This window comes from Penicillium pulvis (genome assembly GCF_028828015.1).
Source record: "Penicillium pulvis strain IBT 33274 chromosome Unknown scaffold_8_segment0_segment0, whole genome shotgun sequence".
In the NCBI taxonomy this organism is placed as follows: Eukaryota; Fungi; Ascomycota; class Eurotiomycetes; order Eurotiales; family Aspergillaceae; genus Penicillium; species Penicillium pulvis.
Genome location: NW_026643080.1, coordinates 4,958,188 through 4,978,263, shown reverse-complemented (window position 1 = coordinate 4,978,263; position 20,076 = coordinate 4,958,188). Strand labels below are relative to the sequence as shown.

Genomic DNA, 20,076 nt, shown 5'->3' with positions numbered 1-20,076 from the left:
ATGGATTTGTTCGACACAAATAATGAGAAAGTCGAGTCTACAGAGGCGGAGGCCACCAGGATTCCAACCTTTTCTACTCAGAGCCCCAGTGCTCAAGTTGTCAATGGACAGCATGTCAACACCTCAGCCTCAATTCTTCATGTTGACAGTTCCCAGACTCGTGCCACTCAGAACACATCAAATGTAGCCTCTGGTGTTCCTCCGACTGTGCATTTCAATGCTGCTTCTTCCAATTTCCTTGTTCAAACTGCCAGGACTTCTTGTGCTGGAATTTCTCAAGCTATAACCCCCCAAGCTAACACCACCACACTCGTTTCTGCGCAGGTTGATCCCTCATGTACCTCCAGCACCCCAAGTGCTCTGCCACTTGATAACTTCACGAAGGTAGTTGGTGTTCAGAGCGCCAATGATCATTATATCACGCCACCAGTCCCTAGGATTGATCCCAGTGGATCCCCTATGGATGGAATCTCCTATGATGATCACACTGCCAATATCCAGAGCCACACCTCTCAGACTGCTCCTTCAACCAACCCAGGCAATGTTAGCCCTGGCCTTGGTCAGACTTCCCACACAGTGGCCACTTCTCCATCAAACGTTAGCGCCGTTGGGTATCCCACAACTCTCTCAAACAGTGGAAACGCAAATGCAAATGCAAATGCAAATGCAAATGCAAATGCAAATGCAAATGCGAATGCGAATGCGAATATGCAGAACCTGCCCCCAGTCCAGATAAATACTGTCGCAGGCTCGCCCATCCCTGGCGCGCCTACCAATTTAAGGGCCAACAATCAGCGTGGTACTAGTCTTGCTGCCGCCAATCATCGCACGAGTACTCTGACTGCCGCCTACCGGACATATCACCAGGCATACTTGGCGAGCAATCAGTCGCGTGCTGCCGTCCAGGTGAATGCAAGCCATGGAGCCCAAGCCAACACCAGTCTCAATACCAATGTTCAACCTGTCCAGGGCCTGGGCCATGCTGTTAATCCTGGCCAAGCAACTAATGCCCGACGCCAGGCTGATGCCCTGCGAGCCTTGGTTGCCCAAGTCAATCAAGTTCGTACTACGAGCCCTCGCGTTCAAGATCCGCTTAATCATGCCCAGGGTCCTTTTCTCGACCGCAATGACCCGGTGAGTGTTGAGATCAGCCAACGCGTGACCAACTTACGAGCTATGACTGAGCACCATCATCAAGCCCATGCTGCCGTTGTAGATACTCAGAGTAGTCTAAGTCGCCAAACTTTTCAATCCACTCCTTCTATTCAGACTCAGTCCACACATCAACGTATTGACCCTCAAGCTGCAAATCAAGGCCCTGCAAGCTCGGATGGAACACTTCAGACAGGCCACAATGCCTTTGATGCCATGTTTCAAGTCATTGGAGATCAAGATATTCACCTCGCATCAGCTGGACTCGATAACCGTGGAAGTCTCATTCCACCGAGACCGATCCAGTTCTACTCTGAAAACGATAGTCTTCAGGCATACCTGATCCGACAGCAGCTCATTGCTGGTATACCTCCTGACGAAGTTGTTCCCATGAGCAGCTTTTCCACCCAGCAACGACTGTTGCATGGTGGTCCCATGAGGGCCTGTGATCCTGCCTTGATCAGAGTTCAGCGAAGTACTGGTGCAGTTACTATCCCCCGCATACCACGCGCACGTTTCAATGGTCGCATTGATCCCCTACCTTTCGACATGCAAAGCTTGGACCCAGCTCTTTCTCGAAACGCACAGACTACCCCATCTAATGGGTCTGTTCTCCAGCCTGACGAAAACAGCGATACCAACCAAGGTACTCTTGAATCCGCCGTGGAGTTTCTTCACCACGTCTTCCCAGATGATACCCAGCATACAACCGAAAATGACGTTGTCATGGATAACTTTGACGGCAATGCCGCTGAATAGCGAATACAGCAATTGTGCCAGCCCAGTAATGACTACATCGATAGAGATAAGACTGAGAAGAATGAAATGTATGGGCCATTGACGATGAATATGATGATCGACACAATGAGGTTCTGGTACAAATTCTAAGAGGACAAAAAGGATTTGTTATCGGGCAAAATGGAACGGCAAGGAAGTGACGGCAAAGATCCATGCAAGCGAAGAAATCGGTCAGATGGAGTTCAATAGTTTCCAACATGTATTCAACCACAAGAAAGGATTGATTGTGGATCATTAGCTGTTCGAACATTAAATTCTCCATATTTACATTCCCGCCTGGTTTGTTTAAAATACAGTACCTTGCTTTGTGTTCTATCTCTTTACCGATTCTTCTTGCTTCAGCAAATGATAATGATATTGGAAGACCAGAATTGGTACTTTGCCTCATGTGTACGTTTCAATGGTTTCATTACCACAGTACAATACAATATATGTAGGTCACGTGATTAAACACATGACCTTTTTATCGAAGTCCCTCCCGCAACCTCAGCCTGACGTGACATCAACAACACTTTCATGTTCCACTCGCCCCCATCGGCTTGCCGCGACTGCTCTCCTGAGTAAATCACCTCAAGATACCATCCCTGTGATCTGATGATCATCTGTTTAATTTCTACTATCTTCTCACTCCACCTGGTGCACTTGGAGCCTTAAGCCACACACGATGTCAAATCATCCCGCACGGTCCCAGATCAACGGAATCAACAACGCATTCAAACACCAGAAGCCTTGATTACATATAACCCTCCACCATATTAGGCCAACAGTCAGTTTTCCTATTCGTTCTACCTTATTTGAGAAAAGGGAGGTTAGGAAGGGGGTGACCGGGGACTGGCATGCTAGATGTTCTTACTTCACAAACCATCGGCGGACTGCTCATTCTGATGTCAAAAGTACTCAATTGACTTCGCTTGCTTGCAACTCTGGTGCGGAGTGCCCAGCGCTCCTCACCTTCGGCAACTTTCGCGCTCCCTATACATCCAGAGCGCTCTGCTAGTCTCTGTGAAACTCAACCCACTGATGCACACATAGCTGGTTTTCCCAGGAAATTTGGGGGAAGTTTTGGAATGTTTGGGAGCAATTTTTTTTTGGATGGGGACTGGGGGACGGGGCTCCCTTGTCAAATACATCCGATCTGGTTTAACCGGATGGGATCTGTTTTCGGATAGACATACCCTTTTGTCTATCTGCTGTAAACCATGACCGGCGCGACACTGCAGCGTATGGTGGATTCCTTGTCTTTTTATTTGATACCGGCGACATGTCATCCCAGTGGCTGGTCAGACCACCGCTCAAACATAACGACTCATAATGGGAGTGATCATGCCAGAGGTGAACTAGCCCGCAATTCCACGGGCACAATGCTACTGTCTTGAGTGAACTCTACAGCAACACCATGATCAAGAGCAAAAGGGCATATCTCACTATCGGTCGACTGAATTGACCTTGAACCAGCTTATTCAGCACTACTCGACTTGTGGCCAATGTGGCTTTATGCAGAACGTAGATAGAATGATCCACTTGGTTTTCAGTGTGATCCTGCCTCGAGGCGAATATGCGTTGCAGAAGTGAGAAACGCACGCCAAATCGAACCGAGCTTCGATTGAACTGATCACAGCCACGATTTGACACCCCTATCGGGAAACAACACAAGAAGGGAGTATCATTCTCGAGTTACGGATGTCAAAGAAAAAGGATCAAAAAAGAAGCAGAAAACACAGACTGGACTGGACCAGCCCGACTAATGCACGGTCTGTGCTCGTGATTACGGATCCAGTTGTAGAGCCGCACGGGTGGCCGCGCATACACTCAACCAGCATTCGACTCTTCGCATTGACTTGGGTCAATGCGGACAAGAACAAAGTAGACATATTGTGGGAGTTTGGTACAATATTCTTGCTGCATTCAGTTGGGGGATGCAATCTATATCACCTCGAGAGCCCCCGAGATATCCCCTTGCTCATCAACCTCACAGTGACCGGAAAAACCAATGATCCGGGATCTTTCCCCCCAAATCAGAACTTCCGCCTGAGCGACGCGGTCACGAACAAACCGGCTCCACTTGCGCTTTATTCGACTTCTTGCGGACATTGCCAACTTCCCCAACCCCGTTCGGTTCGCAACATTCATTCACAAGAGCCAAAGCCAGATGCTGCTGGCGACGGTTTCATGGCTGGGTCCCGTAGGAGTCCGGTGTTGAGAGACCAGTGGAGTGCCGACCCAGATCGCGACTCCCACTCTAGGGACACCCGTAGAGGTCGAGGGTCTCATCGAGATCGGGGTAGAAACCGCCATCGTGATCGAGGTCGTCCATCAAGGCCCAATGAACGCCACTTCGACTACCCTCCTCGCTCGCCACCTACATCTACACGCATGTCCCGCTTCGGCCCTGATTCGTCTTTCGGCCCAGGTGGTGAATCTACCTTGGATCGATCCCCAGCGCGTGGCTCCCCAGGCCCTTCTCCAAGATTTCAAGATACTCGACGACCGGACCAGGATCGACCTTCTTCATCTGGCGACTGGAACAACCACCTATCAGGAACAATGAACGGCGGAGGCCCAGGTTTCCGACGTGATGATTCCCCATCTGGGCCCCCATCCAAACGCAAAAGAACTCGCAGTCCTTCCCCTCGGGGCCAACATGGTCCATTCCCCCCCCGCCGCTCTTCATTTGCCAAATCTGGAGACCGGCGCGACCGCAGCCCCTCTTATAAGAACAGAGGAGGGCGATTTCCAGGGCGTGGTGGCCCTAGAAGAAGATCTCCTCGTCGGGGCCGGGGCGACCGCCGTGGAAAAGATCGCCGCCGCTCCGATATTCCACGGTTGGATCGGGACCGATCTAGGTCACCTGTGCGCGGCCGAGGATACCATCCATCACCAGACCGTCGCTCTCCGCCGCCGAGTGGCGACGGTCATAGCGACAGAGGTTCTCGCTACCTATCCCGCTCAGTATCTCGACATTCTGCTGGCTCAAGGAGATCTACACATCATCAACATGTACCAGGTGACGAGGTAATAAGTACAGTTTTACCAAGTAGGTCTGTCGGTGATGACTTTGGACGCTCTCCATCACCCCGACCAATCCCGAGCTTCGATGACAGCCAGCGTGGCGCTCCTCCAATGCATGAGATGCGGCAATCAGATGTGCCCAATAAACCACGCCGTCGGTCTCGGCCACATCTTGAGCCTCAGCAATATTCAACCTCGCCGCAGTTCACGTCAGCTAGTTCATATCATGGATCTCCCCCGCCAGTTTCTCCACACTCTGGAGGACGAGCTGGTTGGAACAATCAACCTTCTTATACCGCCCCTAGGTGAGTTGCGCCTCATTGTTCTATCACTTCTCCTCTGCCAAGCTCTTACTAATCTGCATTGGTCGTAAGTAGACCCTCTTCACCTTACCGAACAGATAATTACCACCCTCAAAATGCTCCCTCTGGACAGTCCCATCACATGCATCAATCATTCGATGGTCCACCAAACAACCATTCTCAGCCCTATGGTGGTTCGTCATATCGTGGAGGTCATTCTGGCTACCGCGGAAACCATGCAAACCAGGGCCCAGATCGCCGATTTTCTGGTCCTGGCTCTCACCAGTACAACAATGGGCCAGCTCACCGTGGCGGCAGAGGCAATTTCAATAACTTCCAATGGACCTCACGTGGTCGTGGTGGGCGTCAGAGCCCCCGGCCACTGCATTCTCATGCCCCCCAGACGCCTCCTCGCCCATCCTCGGTCAATGATCCTCAATCACCGCGCGCACCGGACAATGAGCACAACCATCGTTCCACAAGTAACAGAGATGTTCAAGGAGATGATTTCCGGGATCCACCGGTGCCAGAGAGTGGAGATGGTCCGGTGGACGGACGAAACATGCCACTACCAATTCGTGATCAAGAGGCTTCAACTCCGGCAGACAAGGGCGGAAAGTTCAGTTTCGCTTTCAAGGCGAAGACTACTCCTACTACGGCTCCGAAACCGGTGCCAGATCTGGCACAGCGAATGCAAGTCCGTGAGGCGCCGCCTCGTGCTCCTGCTGCCGATGCACCATCCCCTCGTAATCGCTTGACCAACGGACCTCTACCGAAATTCAAGCCAGAACCCCGGGCCGATCGCCGTGAACGGGATCGTGGACGAGATCGGGACCGCAGGAATACTCGCGACTCACGAGATTTCCGAGATCCAAGGGAGCATCGAGACGACCGCCGATTTGATCAGCGTCGGGACCGACGACGGGGCGACCGCCGCACTGATTTCCGACCAGATCGCCGCCGAGATGTGTCACCTGAGCCTCCAAGAGAGCCGCTCAAGCGAATGGTGACGCTGACTCGGTATAAGGAACGCCCAACCTTACCAGCGCACTACGCCACTGTTGACTCGGTGTACTACCGGAAGCCAGGCAACGAATCTGTGATCGGTGCAGGTACATACGGCAAAGTCTTCAAAGGAATCCATGTGTTTACCAAGCGTGAAGTTGCTTTGAAGAAGATTCGAATGGAAGGCGAAAAAGATGGGTTTCCCGTCACAGCTGTGCGAGAAATCAAGCTTCTTCAGCACCTTCGAAGTCACAATGTGGTCAGTCTTTTGGAAGTCATGGTTGAGAAGAACGAGTGCTTCATGGTCTTCGAATACCTTTCGCATGACTTGACTGGTCTCATCAATCACCCTGAATTCTCACTCAACCTAGCGCACAAGAAGGATTTGGCCAAGCAAATGTTTGCAGGGTTGAACTTTCTCCACCACCGCGGTGTCTTACATCGAGATATCAAGGCTGCCAACATCCTGATCAGTAATACCGGCTTGTTGAAGTTTGCCGACTTTGGCCTGGCCCGCTTCTTTTCGAAGAGCCACAAGATGGATTATACCAACCGCGTGATTACGATCTGGTACCGGCCACCCGAGCTTCTTCTGGGTGAGACACGGTACGGCCCTGCTGTTGATGTGTGGAGTGCTGCATGTGTTTGCATGGAGATGTTTACGAAGAAGGCCGTTTTCCCTGGCGACGGGGGTGAAATCAGCCAACTTGACAAGATCTACAACTGTTTAGGTACTCCAACTCGGGCTGAGTGGGCAGACTTCGTGGAAATGCCGTGGTTCCAAATGATGCGCCCACAGGAACGTAAGAAGCGGATGTTCGAAGACATGTATCGAGAGACATTGACTCCTGCCGCGATGGATTTGATCTCGTCTGTATTCCAGTACGACCCTGCCAAGCGGCCTACCGCCGAACAAGTATTGCAACACCCCTACTTCCTGACCGAGGAACCAGCTCCTCAGCAGGCCACTGAGTAAGTTTTACTTCATTCAAAAATCACGTCTAGTTTCCGCCCACTAACTTGTTCACAGGCTGGAGTTTATGGAAGGGGATTGGCACGAGTTCGAATCCAAGGCGCTTCGCAAGGAAGCTCGTCGCGTTGAGGCTCAAGCGCAAACCCAGAAAGATCGGGAGAAGCGCAAGGCAGAGGCCTCTAGTGATCGTGACTCCAAGAGAGCGCGGGCGGCATCTCCTGACGAAGCGGGACCCCCCAGATGATATTTTGCTTTTCTTATATTCGGCATCTGGCGTGTGGTTGGAGGGGGCTGACGCATTTACAGGGAATTCATTCGAAAAATACTATTTTGGGCTTGCTTTTGTTACTTATTGCCCACCTCAAAATTATTTCTAAAGAACGTCCTTGGGAGTCTTCTTTGTGTAAAAAACCATCGTGTTAACAGTAGACCAACGGCGGATTGGGGTGCTGCGGCGGTGCCAGTCTCTCGCCGTGAGAGCATTTGCCATAAACAAACTACGCGTATACATAAATAGACTTGGTACAAGTTAAGATGAGTGGATCCTTCTAGTGAATGCGCGTCAGTGTATGACCAGCAAAAACATCATGTTATCAACAGCGAAGGCCAGGATGATCAGACTTTGCCAAATAACCTCACGCCCAACCAGCCCCCGGCGAAGTCGCCTGGTAGAAATCAAGGGCGGTTGGGACTTCGGATTACCAGAGAGCTCAAGGAGTTTCTTCATTTAGATCGTGAAATTGGATTTCTATGGAAAACGTACCCTATAACTAATCAAAAGATCATGTCTCGTCAATCAGGTCATCAACAAATCCTGGGATGCTCCGAAGAGCCCTCGTGATGATGGTTTTAGATGCGACATTTTACTCTTGACTCACTCATCGGAAATGACCGGGCAGTAGAGAATGAAGCTTCCGGGCATTGATTTGAGTTGGTGGTCTTGCGTAAAGAAAAGAAAAAGAAGAGGAAAGCGAAGAAAAAAGTTTCTGTTAAAAAGGTGCTTCGGGAAAATAGACGGTGCGGGCGGCAGCCGAAATCAAATCTGATTGGTTATGATGGAGCTTCTGCGTTCGAGTCTCCAACTCCATTTCCATTTGCAATTCCAATTCCAACCCTCATATCCCGCTCTATCTCTGATTCTTGCCCGAAACCCTCCCACCCAACACTTCTCCGACGATCTCCCGCTTTTCAACTTCTTTGTCTTTTCGTCAAATCCCCTGCGCTTTCAGATACCCTCCGCCCGCCACCTCCGTCCGCATCCTCCGCCGCCATCCCACCCACTTTGCGTTTTTTCACGCTCAATTTAGGACCCTGTAACTGTCTACGTCACTGATCGGACTTGTGAGAGCTGTATCTTGTGGTGCCCTGTCGTCTTCTCCGAGCTCTTTTATTTCCCCGGATGACCGCTCGTGTCTCGGGCAGTCACACCCGCCGCGATGGATAATGCCAATCTGTGGACTCGTCGAGCAAAGTAAGCGGGACAATACGTCTTTTCACTCTCGCTCAAGAACCGCCATAGAACTAACCTGCTTTCTTCCTTCCTCTATCAGCTCCTCCAAACTGTCTTTGTCCATGTCCGGAACCGACGGCAAGGACGGTGCCCGCGTCGACATGCCCCGCTCATCCATCAAACGATTCGGCCCCGACAGCTCCCACGGCCGTTCCAATCCTTTTAACGCAGTATCCCCGATGTCTACTGGGGTCTCTTCTCCCTCAATCAATGCCTCATCCGCCTTCGGCCTCGGCTCGGGTGCATTCGCCTCGTTCGGCACCCCCAAGTCAGAAGTGAAGACTCCTGGTGAGAAGCGCGATCCTTCCGCAGAGCAGGAGGATGCCATCCGAGCCAAAGAAATGGATCAGGCTTCCATGTCTGGGCCCGGGGAGCACCCGCTCAAGTCGACTTGGATTGTCTGGTACCGCCCGCCTACACCCAAGTACTCGGACTATGAGAAGTCGACGGTGCCGCTGGCGTCGATATCGTCGGTAGAGAGTTTCTGGGCCGTATACTCGCATCTGAAGCGGCCGTCGCTGCTGCCGACTGTGTCGGACTACCACATCTTCAAGAAGGGCATTCGGCCCGTCTGGGAGGATGAGGCGAATAAGCGCGGCGGCAAGTGGATCGTGCGATTGAAGAAAGGTGTGGCGGACCGGTACTGGGAGGATCTATTGCTGGCGATGGTGGGCGACCAGTTTGCCGAGGCTGGGGATGAAGTCTGCGGTGCCGTGCTGAGCGTGCGGGGTGGCGAGGATGTGCTGAGCGTATGGACGCGGATTGATGGGGGGCGGAACATCAAGATCAGGTATGGGTTGAAACGCTTTCTATTAGCCGTCATGCAGCAGACTAATTTCTTTGACAGAGAAACGATCAAGCGTCTGCTCGCCTTCCCGCTCGACACCAACATCATTTGGAAGAGTCACGATGATAGCATTGCCCAGCGCTCTGCCATTGATCAAGCTCGTCACGAGAAAGCCACTTCGTCTGCCAATCCCGGAACTCACCTGGGCTCTGAGCGGCGGCGTGCCGGCCATGATGATTCAGAGAAGGCCTCATAATTGCCCCTCTGGATTGTGGCCTTGAGCCCTGTATAGTACAGCCGACCAAAAACCAAAAACACTTTTTTATGCACTTACTCATTGGGACGCGTTTGGGTCTGGGGGACGGCGGGGCATCGAGGCGAACTCAGCGGTTTGATTTGAATTCTATGTCTTTGAGTGAAACTCATTTATGTCTAGTTTGTGTCCCTTTTTTTCTTTTTCTTTTTCTTCTATCTGCCTTCGATCATGCGTGATGTTTATTTTTCTTCTCCCTGATGCGAAAAGTGCAGCTGTAATCTGCAGATGGCGTGGTCAGGTCCGTTCTATAAGTCTATCTAACTGTAGGTAGTATGTTCATTTAGTTGTGGCTCCAAAGTTCAGTTATGTATTGGAGTGTCTGACTCGAGCTATATGAATATACCAAGGTATATTTTCTATTTCTATTTCAGTCCAATGACCACCAATGTCACGGCGTTTAGCTACTGAGTGAACGACGTAACGTATTCGGTAAGCGGCTTTGGCGCCCATGTACACCCCATAGTTCTGCCTGACAAACCTGGCGTATGACCCTGACCGCCCGGCGATAGGCGATAACCACAAGCAAGAATCTTTATCCAAAGAGGAAAAAGTGACCGGAAAGAAAGGACAAAAAGCTAGAAGGATCACTGAGGATGGGACCGCTGCCGTGCTCGGTCCTGCCATAGGCTGCTGCTTATTCGTATGCCTTTCTTCGGGAGCCTCTCCGAGTTCATCGCCAGCTTGTCACCGCGTCGCCAGCAGCCCGCCGATCGCCAATCGCAGCACCAACAGCCCTCACACCGCAGCAATCCACTCTCCACGCGCCGTTCACCCTCCCCGACTCCAGCTGGGCCTCGGCGCCGCATAAATTTTGACCGGCATCAGCTCCCTCTTACCTCGGATCTTGAGAGAAATCATCACAGCCCGCGCCATATTCGCTTCTCGCCGCACTCGGCCCGGGACCAAGATATTGGTGTTAATGATCAGGTGTGTGGCTTTCAGCTTTATGATGCGCTTCCCCGCTTGCATTTGTTTGCTTGGGGGTTTACTGGTCACGTTCCGCCGAATCTATCAGGACTTAGCATCTAAGATCTCTGAATCTCTCCGTCCAACACACTCCCTTTTTGCTTTTTATCCCAGTCCTGTTACTTTTTAGCTCCTCTTAAAATACCATGGGACTTATTGCTCTTAACAGACAACTCAGAGTTATGCCAGAACTTTTTCTACAACAGACGGACCTGCAGCCACTCGTGGACAATTGCGGTCTTCACCTCTCCAGTCTATCATAGACTCCACCGCCCCGTAATTATGCGCCTCTCCCCAGCAGCTGGCATGTGCTGATATCTATCCCATACAGGTTGGGTGACGCACCGCAGATGTCAAATCAGGATTCAAAACGAAATGGAGCCCAGGAGGAGGATCGAAGGGCCGAGGCTCGCTTGTTGGGTTCGGGCTCGAGAGTCAAGTATGTCTCTCAGACGGAATTTTCTCAGTCACTCATCTATTTTGGAGGAATCTTTTTGCGGATCTTGCGCTGATCAAATCACACTACTCATAGGGATAAAAATGCCGTGAAGATTAAACCCGGTGCTTCGATGCTGAACCGGAATAAAAACCCCGGCGTAGGTACAACCTTTGGCTTTTGAGATAGTATTCGCTGATCATGTGGAATGTCAGTCAAATGTGGCATTTCGAGCGTACGACGGAATATCTAGCAATTCACGCGAGAGTGGACCAGTACGTGCACGGGGCAAGGCAAACAAGCCTGTCCCTAATAGGGACTTACCAGTTTTGGAAGATGCGTTTGAACCGTCCAATCGACCAAACAAGAGGCGACGTCAAGATGGGGTTAGTGAATTTCTCGACAAGGGAGTGAATGATCCCCTCTCTCCACCAACACATTCACTTTCTCGACTCTCACCCGAATCAAGCCAATTTTCCACAAAATCAAAGAACCATGCGCTCCCTTTTCGGCAGGGTGAATATCGTGAAGTGGAGAACAGTGTTCGGGTCTCTCATAAGAGCCCCCGTGCTCGTCGACAACAAAACCGCCAGACTTCGACCTCTACACAATCTCCCGACGAAAGGTTTACTGCTCAAGCAACTGAACAACGACGCTCCAAAGCAGGCAATATGGAGTCTCCCAATGCGAAATCAGGAACCAAAGGGCTGGCCCCGTCTGTTCTTGATGCCGTTGAGATACCAATTTTGAAGGAAAAGACTGCTGCTCCAACAAAGCCCACACAGTCTGTTTCGGTCAACAGGAATGGACTGAAACGACGATCCGATTCTGAAAGCTCAGACGAACTCCAGGGTGAAGTTACAACCCAGCCTATCCCAACGAATATTGATGAGAGACAAACTCAAGCTCGACTCGCAACCAAAGAACATTCTGTATCTCCGGACCGAAGTTCACCCACAGACATTGTGCCTACCAACTTTACAGGATCAAAGAAGAAGGCCAAACGAAAGCACAACAACTCAGATGCAACCCGACTTCGACTTAATATCATACATCTGCAATGTGGCTGTGACGGCACAAAAAGCTATGTCAATGACAGCAAGACCACCATTTATATCAATCACGATCATCAGAAAATCGAAATTGAAGATGACATCCTCGGCACGGGGGCGCCGGTTTCAATTGAATTCCGCAAAGTGGTCAGAATCATACACGGAAAGGATCCAAGTCCCAAATTGTGTCTATTCTTGTCGAAAGGTGCCTCACCACTGGGTGAAAATGTCGACATGGAGTTTTCAAATTGTCAAATGAAAAACCAGTTTATTAGCTCTTTGAATCTCAAGCCGATCGTGACTCTTGAGAAGAAGCCGTATGTATTACTACAATCTTTCTTTGGTCTGAAGGCGACTAACTGGCGAAGCAGGGATTTCATGGACAAAGTTTTTGCAAATCATAATGGTAACTTTGACAGGGCTTTTCAAAACCACAAGCTTGAAGCTCAAAAACATCATCATCCCAAAAGACCTCTGCCGGATCTCGACTCGATTTCAGCACCTCCTGCAAGATCATCTACACGTCAGAAGGTTTCGTCCAGCCTGCAGGGCTCGGTCGATGAGCCCGGCAGCAAGCGAATGAAACATGATTTTTCTTCCATTGCAAAAACAGGGGATGGTACCACGGAAACGCGAGCTCATGAAAGTGGCGGGAAGCCTGACCCGAACGCTGGCGTTGAGATTCCTGTCAAAAAGTCTTATGGGACCCAAGCTCCATCTGAGCGAGAAACACGATCAACACGACGGACATTCACCGATGCCAGTGTCGACAGTCACCATAGCCAATTCACCAAAAAACTTCTACAGGCAGAAGACGAAAATCGAGAGAAATGGAAGAAGCCAATGGTCTATCCTCGAATTGGGAAGAAGCGTGCAGAGGTCAGCGTTGAGGATCGAGACCGCCTGCGTGAGGATGAATTCTTGAACGATAATCTTATCGGTTTCTATCTGCGCTTCCTGGAGGATCACCTTCAACGCACAAACAAGGATGTCGCGGAACGAACTTACTTCTTCAATTCTTACTTTTTCGCAACACTCAAAAAAGGTCGTGGAATCGATTACAGTGCCGTTGAGAAATGGACTCGCAACATCGATCTCTTCAGCTATGACTATATTGTCGTCCCCATCAACCAAGATGTGCATTGGTACGTTGCGATCATTTGCAATTTGCCGAGTCTGGATCTTGCTTCTGCTGGCCCTGTGGACCAGTCCTCTGCTCTTGTGAGCGACAAAGAAGTCTCGACTCAGCCTGAAAGTGAGGTGCATGAAATCCCAGAGTCTCCAGAGCCTGAGCCGGTTTCGGCTGCAACGAATACCACTACAGACGCACAAGAAGCATGTAAGTCTATGACTTCTGCAACAATTGTGGAAGAGGAAAATTCAGCAGCCACTGAAGAGGTGGATACCTCAACACCAGGATCCAAAGAAAAGATGCAAGACAATTCTTCGCCTGGTTCTTGGCCTGACGGCGCAGAGAACATAGCTTCGCCGCCCCCAAAAATCCCCGGTATGCGTTGGGATCGAACAGATCCCACTACTGCTGCCAGCCAGTTTAGTCCCAAGACCAACAAGAAAGGAAAACCTGGTCTTGAATTGCAGCCAAGTCCCCCAATCATCATCACCTTCGACTCCCTTGATATGTCTCGTTCACCAACCATCAAACATTTACGTGACTACATTTGTTTGGAAGCTGCATCGAAGCGTGGCGTCGAAGTCGACCCCAAGGAAATCAAGGGCATGCGCGCTCGACAAATCCCACTTCAGCCGAATTTCTCCGACTGTGGGCTTTATTTGCTTGCATACATCGAGAAGTTCGTGCAGGACCCTGACAACTTTATCACGAGAGTGCTGCAGCGTGATATGGATGCGCAGGCTGACTGGCCTCCCCTCGGATCTGGTATGCTCCGAATCCGGCTTCGCAAGTTCTTGGATGACATGTATGAAGAACAGAAGAAACAGGACAGCCGCTCGGTCATGGCTGATCAGCGACGTGTCTCGTTTTTGCTGGGACAGGAAGATGATGAGGAGGACAAAGAAGAAGAGCGACAGCCAACGAGCCCTGATCGGCCTGAGAATTCTAAAATGATCCAGGAGAACCATTAGCATTTGCCAGCATTAGCCCTTGTTACCCTAAGCATTTATAAAATGAAACATTTATTATTCAACATGGCATCCCCAGGTCTAGAGCTAGTATTTGCGTTTGTTCAAGCCTGCCCCTGGGAGTCTCCAACCATAGTTCTAGGGCGCTGTAGGTCTACACAATGCACTCCGTGTTCCTAGCAATTCTATTCTCATCACGTTCTACGAAATACAGATATCTCCAAAGCAAAGTCAACCTACCACTGATCATCATCATCAAACCACCAAGCCATCTTATCCCTCTTGAATGTCTCAAAATCCCACTCCGCACCCTCCAGTCTCTCCGCACCATCAGTCCACACATAAGTCACAGCTTCTACCTCCTCGTTCTCATCCGCAAACTCCGCCCCAGCGGCCTCAAGAACATCGCGAAGATTCCTACCAGAGCCTGGATTACTGTGTTCATACTCCTGTTCTTGATGCAGCGCCTCCTTCAATGTCCGCACCTTAACCTTCTCGTGGGCATACTCGCTTCCTTCATAGATATCTAGACGGTGAACGTCTCCGTCTGTCAAGCCAGAGACAAGGGTTCCAAGGACAGATGTTCGAGCCAAATTGCTGTCCTCAATTCCATTTGTTGGCTCTTTTTCTGGTTGTTCTGTAGATTGTGAAGAATCGGATGCTCGAATGATGCCCGGGTAGTCTGCGCCCCGCACTCGATGGCGCCGGTAGCCGTGCAGCACGGCGGGCTGAAAGGTCAGAAGCGCTTTTTGCCAGTGCTCTGGATCTGCACGGCCATGTATTACACGGTGCAGTATCTGAGGAGCCATCAGGGTCCCTGCTGGTTGTTAGTTCATGATTCGTTGTAATTGCCTATTGGGGGATATGGAGCTATGGGGGCCGGGTTCTTACCGTAGAAGAATAGGACATGGTCGCCCATTGCTGTGGTTATAGATCCCACTCCAGCAATGATGGCAGATTATATGAGAGCTCCCAAGGAATCCTTCTTGATCGGCAAGATAAGTTGCGAAAGATAAAATAACAAAATCTCCGTTCAGGGACTCGAGTCATACTTGGGGAGCTTATCGGTTATCGCGATAAGCCCCAAACACGCCCAGCTGGCTTCATCCGCGCCCCGGTTTTCCTACTTGCACGACCCTGTCGCAACGATGCATTCCTCTCTCAACCGCGCGCAGGCCGTCTTCGGCTTCTTTACCACCGTCGCTTGTGTGGTTGCTGCCGTAGCTGCGCTTTCGACACTCTTATTCCCCACGACCGCTACGACGACGTCCGTGGACCTGAAGAATGTCCAGGTGTAAGTTATTTACTCTACCCCAGAGACCCATATCAGGAGGACATAAAGACCATCAAAAGGCGATTGCTTCTCAAGCTCACACATGGAGTTGTGACTCCATTCCATGATCATCTCCAGCTAATCACGTACCCAAATCCAGTGTCAAGGGCCGCCCACACTACTACTCCACCAAACGCTCCGAATATGCCCAGATCCGCTTCGACCTCGATGCGGACCTAACTCCCCTCTTCAACTGGAACACCAAGCAAGTCTTCGTCTACGTCTACGCGACCTACTCCTCATCCAACGACCCCAACACTCTCCTCCGAGACTCCGAGGCTGTCATCTGGGATGCTATCATTCCTGCTCAAACCTCCCCATACACCTGGGATAAGCTCAAGGAGAAGGCGCTAGATGCCCTCCCCACTTCGATTGTGGCGAAGATCTCGCCCGACTCCGTGAAGAAGAGCAAGCGCAGCAGCTCGAAGGCAGCGGCTAGCAAGAAGGCCAAGGCGAACGCGAAGGAGGAGCCTGCACCGGGCGTTCTGAGACTTAGAGGGCAGAAGGCCAAATATCAGATTAATGATATTACGGGCTTGTTGGCTGAGCGCCAGAATGTTACTTTGTCTGTTGGTTGGAATGTGCAGCCGTGGGTTGGAGCCTTATGGTGGAGCCCTGGATCTGGGGCTTTCCCTCGGACGGAGGGGACGGTCGTGAAGAGTGAGGTGTTTGATTTCCCGGCCTTGAAGGGAAAGAAGGTTGAGGGTCAAGCTGAGACTGTTTAATGATTTGAAGCAATGGGCATTTTATTGGGCAATATTTAGATATTCGTCTTTCATATTTCTTTGGGTTCCTATGCTATCAAAAGAACAAAATATCTACCCTTGTGAGAACAGGAATGATTAAATGGCAGTCAATAATTCAGTGCATTAAGTATAAGTAAGCTCAATTCGCTATTAGGGTACTCGATACGCTCAAAGGATATCCGGCATTGGGGATTGGATTCCCAATGCCAGAGCAAAGAAGAAGACCACACCATTACTCATAATGGAATCGCTCGTAACAGATAATAATGAGGTGCATCAAGGAGTTTCAAATCCTTAGATCGTACCATAGTTCCGGTTCGAGTGACCACCGTTCTGGACGCGATCCGAATAGATACCGGGCGCTGGCCGTTGAGTTGCGCGGGTCATGGGATCTTGCTTGCGACGATGATAATAGACGTATTCTAAGTAGAAGGCGTGGATATGACCAGGGAAGTATCTATGTCACGAATTAGAAGGTGCGTCCAGGATGGAGGGGCCCTCGTTACAACGGGCTGTAAGCGCGGGATCTGTTACTCACCCCAGAATAGTAAGGAGTACGTTAATCCAAAAGTCAACACCACAGCCTGCAGTGAGAAAGACACCGAGAGGAGGAACTGTTGTTCGTTAGCATTCAAATCTTAAAGCGCTGTTGACCTCCATAGAGTTTGTAGAGTAAGCTCTCCGCAATATACTACCTGCGGTAGCTATAGCGCGGAGCTTCCAAAAAGTCACTCGGAGCAACTCCCACTTACTGAAAATAGTGATAACAATCAGACAGATCATTGAACAGGCGCCTGCCATGATGAAAGTGTGTGGATGTCTGGTGTTTACTGTTCTTCGGGTTCGGATCGGCCTGAGCGTTTGAAGTCGGCAGTTGCTAGGAAGCTGAGTAGGATAATGGTGAAGAGGAGGACAAAGATATATATAGGAGTATTGTCATCCCTGGGCAAATTGAGGCGTTTCATGATCGGCAGTTAAGACGTCAGAGGGGGGTCAGATTTGCAACCTTGTTTTAGTAGAGCATGGCGGCTTGGTCCACACAAGGTCAATAGGGCTGATAGCTTGGATGACGTCATCCGCTTACTTCGTGCCTGGTGTACACACGTACACCGGAGATACAAAGTGGGTTGTCGCTTCGATGCCAATTTACCACGGTGGATAACAGGCAGCCGAGGTATACCTAGGTAGTCCCTAACATACCTCACGCGAGCATTTGAGTGGACTAAGTATAGCCGTACGTTGTACACCCAGAGAACAGAACAAGGCACATAGTACACGCGTATTGGAATAGATGATAAAAAACAGGGTTCATCCCCTCACACAGCATCTATGGCTGCACGTGTCGTCACTTGCTCGTTTTTGTTTCCTAGCTTCGAGATCTGCAGGAAAGCATCCACCCCGTAGCCTTCCAAACTATGCAATTCCAGACTGCCCGCCCAGTATTCAGCGTAGACCCGACTCATCGGCAGGCCCATACCTAATCGTAGGTTTGGCGGTCGTGAGGTCAGAGAATCCAGGGAACCCTCATGATAACCTACTGGTTCTGTCTTGCGCCCACCCACTTTTAACTCCTGCATTGTGGCAGCCATCGCAGGGACCCGCCCCAGGTTCTCTAGCCGCGTCTGTGTCCGGGGTCCCTTGCTGAAAGACCACAGATAGGGTAGGATCTCACGTGGGATACCACCGCCCTGATCCGAAATGCGCATGATGACGTGTTGAGGGGTTTCGCATATAAGTACCTGGATTGGTGGCGGCGGTGCTGAAGAATCGTGGTACTTCTCGATCACAGCCTGCACCGAGTTGCGCAGCAACTCACCAACAATGTATTCCAAGTGGCTCAAGATGTATGGGAACGTGGCGTTCAAATGACCCTGGACATTAATGGTAGGGATCTGAGGGGATTGAGTGGTTTGTCGCATCAGGTCTTGTGCCACCTTCCCGCAACGCTCAATTACCTCTTTTGCGTTGCATTTCAAAAAAGACTTCGCCTACGAAGTCTGCGTTCATATCTGTGCGTTCGTGCGAGTCGGGGAAATGCCATGGGGAATTAAAGGTGTCTGTCAATGCTAGGTGTTGCTCTGCAATAACGCGACGAGATATCCTCTAGATCCAGAGCACAGGACGTCAGTATTGATGTCACCGGCCAACCAACTCAAGATCGGGGTTTGTTTGCATACCGCTCGCAGCAGGGTGTTCATAAATCGATCCATCTCATCAGGTGGAAATAGCTCGCGACATTCCAGGACCCCGGTGGCCAAGTTGGGGATGACCACCAGGTGCTCCTTTAGCATCTCTTTAAGCACATCGCAGAACCGATCATTATCATCCAAGCTGCAAATCTCAGGAATCACTCGAAATCGTTCAAAGGCCTTGTAGTACAACTCGTAAACGAGGGATAGGTGGGGGTTGGAGACTACCACGTATGGCAGCTGCTGAATATCTCGCAGTCGGTGTGCCAGACTGCCCAGGGAACGTAGTTAGCTCTATGCAAGCTATCCCGAGCTTAGGGTTGAATTGGCCCAAACATACCGGGTGGGTAGCTCAGTCCGCACATAATTTGCCGAACTGATCAGCCGTGGCTCGGTTAATGTACGACCAAAGAAGGTCAACTGGCGAAGACTAATGGGGCGGATAGGGCGCTCCACCCATCTAGATATCACAACAGTTCCAGTCAGTTTCGGGGTGGATCATGCAAGAACTTTCCAAGTGCGGAGTCACATACTCATCCACTGCGGAGGCGGGTCGCCATGGTGGCGGTTGGGATGAAGAATAAAAGCGTGGTTTGGGAGCACAACGAAGAGCCTGCCAGCCTCTTGAACGTAACTGCATTGTGCTCCATGCAGTCGAAACAGTTTATTCGAAGCCTGAATCAGACCTTCGGAGCTCTTGGTGCCTTTGCATGTGCTCGGGCGGTGAGCCATACGATCCAGATGTGATTTTCACCGCCTTGGTTGTCTATGGGAAGTAGTTTACTCTTCTTCTTCTTCTTCTTTCTATCTTTTCCTTCCTTAATTGATTATCTCGAGATCATGAGAAATAACTTGCAATTTCTTGGCGTGAGTGTTTGTTCACTATGCTGAGCTTCGTGTTTAATGCTGCTCTAGCCGATCTATCCCATCATATGCTGAAGAACAAAACCAATTAGCCAGGCAGGATCACCAGATGGCGGGGAATGACGCTACAGTGAAGAAAGGGCTTCGAGACGATAGAATATAATGGAATAGAAGCATCATCCCATCTATCACACCATACGATGTATAGACGGCCTACCTAAGTAAAAATGTATCATTTTCACTGTATAGCTGCCTCGGTAGTGTGTATTAGGGCCAGGAAACCCAAAGCAAGATAATGCAATTACTGTTCCTTGGAAGAAAGAAACATCAAATCATAAATCAAAGACAATAATTCTTCCTTCGATCTTTCTCAATCTTGTTGATTCTCCTCTCTTTCACCTTTTTCTTTTTCTCCATCACCTGCTTCTCTCAGCTTGTTCCTGTAAATCACTGCCGAGCCTTCGAGGGCTCCGCCACCGCTAGCTCTCTCCAATCTGCTGCTTCAGCAAGAAATTCCTCCCGACAACCTCCTCCCCAG

The 20,076-nt window shown here is 50.4% G+C and overlaps 8 protein-coding genes across 8 annotated transcripts; 5 read left to right on the top strand and 3 right to left on the bottom strand.

Moving 5' to 3' along the window:
- N7503_011292 (uncharacterized protein) lies at nt 1–1,911 on the top strand (the record flags this gene model as incomplete). The annotated part of the gene is made up of 1 exon (XM_057070838.1): nt 1–1,911. The coding sequence occupies one exon, from the start codon at nt 1–3 to the stop codon at nt 1,909–1,911; it is 1,911 nt and encodes a 636-aa protein (XP_056917449.1).
- Nucleotides 1,912–4,591: 2,680 nt separating this feature from the next.
- Nucleotides 4,592–7,483, top strand: N7503_011291 (putative protein kinase; the record flags this gene model as incomplete). The annotated part of the gene is made up of 4 exons (XM_057070837.1): nt 4,592–4,962; nt 5,052–5,264; nt 5,337–7,238; nt 7,297–7,483. 4 exons carry the CDS (start codon nt 4,592–4,594, stop codon nt 7,481–7,483), a joined length of 2,673 nt encoding a protein of 890 aa, XP_056917448.1.
- An 851-nt stretch (nt 7,484–8,334) lies between these two features.
- N7503_011290 (eukaryotic translation initiation factor 4E) lies at nt 8,335–10,232 on the top strand. The gene is made up of 3 exons (XM_057070836.1): nt 8,335–8,710; nt 8,790–9,539; nt 9,597–10,232. The coding sequence occupies exons 1-3, from the start codon at nt 8,676–8,678 to the stop codon at nt 9,790–9,792; spliced, it is 981 nt and encodes a 326-aa protein (XP_056917447.1). The 5' UTR covers nt 8,335–8,675; the 3' UTR covers nt 9,793–10,232.
- A 262-nt stretch (nt 10,233–10,494) lies between these two features.
- On the top strand, nt 10,495–14,409 carry N7503_011289 (uncharacterized protein; the record flags this gene model as incomplete). The annotated part of the gene is made up of 5 exons (XM_057070835.1): nt 10,495–10,779; nt 10,997–11,094; nt 11,150–11,257; nt 11,351–11,414; nt 11,470–14,409. The coding sequence occupies 5 exons, from the start codon at nt 10,495–10,497 to the stop codon at nt 14,407–14,409; spliced, it is 3,495 nt and encodes a 1,164-aa protein (XP_056917446.1).
- A 233-nt stretch (nt 14,410–14,642) lies between these two features.
- N7503_011288 (gamma-glutamylcyclotransferase family protein) lies at nt 14,643–15,325 on the bottom strand (the record flags this gene model as incomplete). Its single annotated transcript, XM_057070834.1, has 2 exons — nt 14,643–15,223; nt 15,298–15,325. 2 exons carry the CDS (start codon nt 15,323–15,325, stop codon nt 14,643–14,645), a joined length of 609 nt encoding a protein of 202 aa, XP_056917445.1.
- A 222-nt stretch (nt 15,326–15,547) lies between these two features.
- On the top strand, nt 15,548–16,464 carry N7503_011287 (signal peptidase complex subunit SPC3; the record flags this gene model as incomplete). The annotated part of the gene is made up of 2 exons (XM_057070833.1): nt 15,548–15,700; nt 15,840–16,464. Exons 1-2 carry the CDS (start codon nt 15,555–15,557, stop codon nt 16,462–16,464), a joined length of 771 nt encoding a protein of 256 aa, XP_056917444.1. The 5' UTR covers nt 15,548–15,554.
- Nucleotides 16,465–16,779: 315 nt separating this feature from the next.
- Nucleotides 16,780–17,376, bottom strand: N7503_011286 (YqaE/Pmp3 family membrane protein; the record flags this gene model as incomplete). Its single annotated transcript, XM_057070832.1, has 3 exons — nt 17,238–17,376; nt 17,024–17,099; nt 16,780–16,942 (listed from the first exon to the last, which is right to left on the bottom strand). The coding sequence occupies exons 1-3, from the start codon at nt 17,284–17,286 to the stop codon at nt 16,780–16,782; spliced, it is 288 nt and encodes a 95-aa protein (XP_056917443.1). The 5' UTR covers nt 17,287–17,376.
- Nucleotides 17,377–17,801: 425 nt separating this feature from the next.
- Nucleotides 17,802–19,314, bottom strand: N7503_011285 (protein kinase PKP2; the record flags this gene model as incomplete). The annotated part of the gene is made up of 5 exons (XM_057070831.1): nt 17,802–18,419; nt 18,478–18,588; nt 18,663–18,945; nt 19,015–19,134; nt 19,208–19,314. The coding sequence occupies 5 exons, from the start codon at nt 19,312–19,314 to the stop codon at nt 17,802–17,804; spliced, it is 1,239 nt and encodes a 412-aa protein (XP_056917442.1).
- Nucleotides 19,315–20,076: the final 762 nt, after the last annotated feature.